We start from the raw sequence: 4,471 nt of genomic DNA, 5'->3' as shown, positions 1-4,471 counted from the left end.
CTACACACTCCACACATGTGGCCAAGTGAGGACAAGGTCAGGGCCAAGATCACCTTCTGGACAGCAGTGCTAAGCGCATGTAGGGGACGTGTATGGCTCCCTGTGAGTCGGAGGTGGAGTTCCCATCCCCGCGTACACAAAGCCCCCACAAACATGCTGTCTAATTAACTCAGAAAACCTCTCCTGCATCCTCTGCTTCCTGATCACTCAGCAGCCCCCTCCTGCTCAGCCTAGAAGCTTTTCCCTCGGAACAGAAGCAGCACCCGGTCACGAATCTGTTTGGTTTTCATACCGTACACAATGGGGTTCATCATGGGAGGAAAGAGGAGGTAGAAATTGGCCAGCAGGATGTGTACGTGCGGGGCAACATGGCTCCCGAACCTGTGTACTGTTCCGGTGAGGACCAGAGGAATGTAGAATAGTAAGATGGAGCCAAGGTGGGAGCCACAGGTGCTGAAAGCCTTGAGCTGCTCTTTCTTGGATGCCAGGCTTAAGACAGCCCTTAGGATCTTGACATACGATAGGGAGATGAACATCAGATCCAGCCCCACATTGAAGACAGTTATGATGATCCCATAGAAGTTATTGAACCTGGTGTCAACACAGGCCAGCTTCACCACGGCCATGTGCTCACAGTAGCAATGGGAGATGACGTGGGACCCGCAGTAGGGCAGCCTGCTGAGGAGGAAGGGCAGAGGGATCACTGGCAGAATAGCCCGGGCCAAAGCCGCCAGCCCGATCTTTGCTATCACTGAATTGGTCAGGGTGGTGACGTACTTCAGGGGGTTGCAGATGGCCACGTACCTGTCGAAGGCCATGGCCACCAGCAGAGTAGACTCCAGGGTGTTGAACGAGTGCAGGAAAAACATCTGCACCAGGCAGGCATTAAAGCTGATCTCCCTGGAATTAACCCAGAAGATGCTCAGTGTTTTCGGCACAGTGGTTGTGGATAAAACCAGATCGATGACAGCCAGCATGGCAAGGAAATAGAACATGGGCTTTTGTAGGGAGGGCTCTGTCTTGATAGCATACAGGAGGGTGCAGTTTCCTAGAAGGGCCACAGTGAACATTAAGCAGAAGGGGATGGAGATCCAGAGGTGCAGAGCTTCCAGCCCCGGGATGCCCGTCAGGAAGAACACTGATGGATCAATGCCTGTGCCATTGGGAGCTGACAGGTTACCCTGCAGGAGCATCCTCTGCAAGTTTCACATCAATGTCTGTCCTGTCAATAAAACATAGGAGATGGTGAACAGACACTATACACATGTGTCTGGCTCACGGGGTGCAACTCCATTGGGAACGGATGACAAGGTCTGGCGCTGATAGAAACATTGATTGGGTAGTAAATATCGAGGACCTCAAATTAATGAAAGCCTGGATCCAGGGGTGTAAGTACAAAGTGATAAGATATCAGCTACTGCAGGGCTCTTGAATCTGGCAGGCAAAGGCATAACAAGTTCTAGTGGCTGGAAGTTGAAACCTTCAGAGTGCAAACTGTGAATAAGATGCAACTGTGCTACTGGAACTAAGATGGAATTAACCAGTTCAAGAGAACCATCAGAGGCTTAGGAAGTTCTCCATGGCTCAGAGTCTTTCAATAGAAATTGGATGTTCTCAGAGAGTTGTTCTAGCTCAACCACAAGTTACTGGGCTGCATGCAGGAATCATCGGGTGGGTTCTTTGGCCTGTGATATGCAGGAAGTCAGGCTAGATGGCCATGATGGACCCTTCTTGCCTTAAAAATCTACCACTCTATTATTTCAACAGACATTGCATCCATTTCTGTCACGTCTGGAGTTGGCTCTACACATCAGATCTCTGACACCAATCCTTATCTTCAGAAGACTTTCCAATTTTCACTACCTTTTGTGTTATCGTGAGTGTTTCTTTCAGTGCCATCACCAGAGCACCTGAGTGCTTGGGGGAGACACGATGAACTTCGTACTCCATTTACATCTGCAGCTTTCAGATTTCAAATTATTTATTTTGCTATTTTGGAGCACTGGGCACTTGTGCAAGATCAACCCGGATTGGCTCCAACCCACAAAACATATCAAGCAAATCAGCTGAAACCAGCCGAAATTAGCAAAATCCTTCCCTCCCTCAAACAGCGACCCACCCCCTGACTCCTACACTTGCCCAGGTGAGAAGTTGGGACAGTAGATATGGGCTTTGCAGCACGGTTAGGGTATTTCTGGCCAAGGTTGAGTAGGGACTGAATTCCAAGGGAAGCCCCCTGACCCCAGCCTACTCTCTCTTACGCTGGGGAGTAGGGAGGGGAGTGGGGCAAACTCAATCCCTCTCCTCTCCCCGATCTCTATCACTGCTGACAACACCTCCAGCCTCGCACTCACTCAGGGCTACAACCTGGCAGACGTCTTTGACCCCTCCGACCTGCATGTGCAGGGTGTGTCCAAGTGTTGTCACGTCGCTCTCCATCATGTTCCTAAGATCCTACCCTTCTAGCTACACAACAAAAACTCTCCTCCATCTCCAGCTCCTCATCATCTCCAGCCTTGGTTCCGGCAACCTCCTCCACTCTGGTCCACATGCCCCTTCTCACACCTCCAAACCATGAAATCCCTCCACAGGCTCCTTGTCCTCATCCTCAGGGCCCTTCACAGCTCCGTCTCCTTACTGATCCACTCAGTTCTCTTCCTGTGTTGTCCCCTCTCCCCTCCACTCTGCCAGGGATGGAGCAACCACCTGTCTGTGTCTCCCACGTTGCCTCCCTAATATAGAATAGCCTCCCTGAACCAGCCCCCTCCCCATTCCTGCTTCAGACCCATCCTCAAGACCCACTCGGCCAAGGAACAATGGACCATTGGGTAGAGCTGATATGCATGTATTTAACATAATAGATGCATAGAATGGCAGGAAAAAATGGTCCGTATTTTGGTTTGTATTCCTTTATCTCCCCCTCCGTATGTTACAGAGGGCTTAATGTTGATGAAGAAAAGTATCTGTGTGTGCATGTGTGAGTGTGTGTGAGATAGTGTGTGTGTCTGTACAGTGCCTTGCACATTCTGAGTGTTATCTGAAGGTCAATAATTCTCAATATCTAGAGAACGTACAAAATCCCCCCAAACTTCCCAGTCATTTGGTGGAGGAATTTTAACACGTGGCTCCTGACTCCATCCCATCATTAGCTCTCAGGGCTTTCCACCTTTGTTTGCACCCACAATGATCTGCCAGCAGGAATGTGGGCACGGAGGCCCCTATACACCTGATTTGTGGGGGCAGCTATTTCCAGGTGCAAATGATGCCTTCAGAACGGAAGGCCAGGTTTTAAAAAAAAGTGAGCCTCAGATGTAAGCCGCCTAGTCTCTTTCACATAAACTGCATTCCACAACCCCTTTCAGAATCCAGGCACCTTAACAGAAAGGAACTAAGACCAACGCTAAAGGCAAGAGAGGTCATCAGCCTATGAAACGTCTAAAGAGCCACTCAGCACCACATTCTCAATCTTGGGTGTTGAAAGTATTTGCCTTCATCCACGCTTGGGCACATAGCTTGATTTTTAGGAGGTGCTGAACACCCATCAGCTCCCATTGAAAGCCAGATCACTCGTTTAGGTGAAAACCAGATCATTCATTCCAAATATAGACCATAGCTGCCTATCGATAGGCACCCAAGCTGGGTCAGGTGGGGAACGATACAAAACTGCAGATGAAACAGGAAATTAAAATATACAGCAGCAGAATTTGGATCAGGTTTTGAACTTGCCCAGAATGTGGGTGTGTTTGGATCTGAGGTTCTGCTTCAGACCCGTCTATGGCTACAGAACAGTACAATTCCTTTGCCCACACGAATCGGATTTCATGGGTGAACTCACCAGAATCCTGCAGTGCTCCCTTCCTTTCCTAGGGCCTCGCTCTCCCTCACGGGCTGTGTGAGGTCCACACGCTCACCCGGAGCTGCCTGCCTTTGGTGGATTTATAGCCAGGGTGAGAGAACTCGCCTCCTCCCAGCAGGGGGGTCTTGCAGTTCAGCTGGGAATCTCTGCTTCCACTTTGTCCTCTGCATCAGACAGAGTTAACGCTTTCTCTTCAGTCCTGGGAGAAAAGAAACTCTTCCTGCGTCGTGGGAATGAGAGATAGAAAAGCCATTTTCGGTCCCTCCTAGACCAAGATCCCTCAGCCATTGCAGAACTGATCATTACGGTACATTCCCCAGTGCTCTGCCCAGTCTCGTTTTAAACAACCCAAGCAATGAACTCTCTGCTACTTCCCTTAGGAGGCTGTATCCACCCTGGGGAGTCCATTAGTGTCCGGAGTACCTTCACTGGCTACGCGAGAGGGTCACCCTGGCTGGACAAATCGACTGCAGCTGCTTTCTGGCTGAATATTGAACAGTCCGCAGTCACTACGAATACAAGCTAGCTACTGCACACCACTCATGGGGAGAGGCCTTAGGAGTGCGAAAAGGCAATACAGCCTCAGAGCTATTTACTCCGCAGTCGGTCTCCTTA

The 4,471-nt window shown here is 50.0% G+C and overlaps 1 protein-coding gene across 1 annotated transcript; it reads right to left on the bottom strand.

Moving 5' to 3' along the window:
- Positions 1-230: 230 nt before the first annotated feature.
- On the bottom strand, positions 231-3,936 carry LOC123361720 (olfactory receptor 52K1-like). The gene is made up of 2 exons (XM_045001844.1): positions 3,836-3,936; positions 231-1,222 (listed from the first exon to the last, which is right to left on the bottom strand). Exon 2 carries the CDS (start codon positions 1,191-1,193, stop codon positions 231-233), a length of 963 nt encoding a protein of 320 aa, XP_044857779.1. The 5' UTR covers positions 1,194-1,222; positions 3,836-3,936.
- Positions 3,937-4,471: the final 535 nt, after the last annotated feature.

Source organism: Mauremys mutica, chromosome 1 (genome assembly GCF_020497125.1).
Source record: "Mauremys mutica isolate MM-2020 ecotype Southern chromosome 1, ASM2049712v1, whole genome shotgun sequence".
Classification (NCBI taxonomy): Eukaryota; Metazoa; Chordata; order Testudines; family Geoemydidae; genus Mauremys; species Mauremys mutica.
This window is presented reverse-complemented; position numbering and strand designations above follow the sequence as displayed.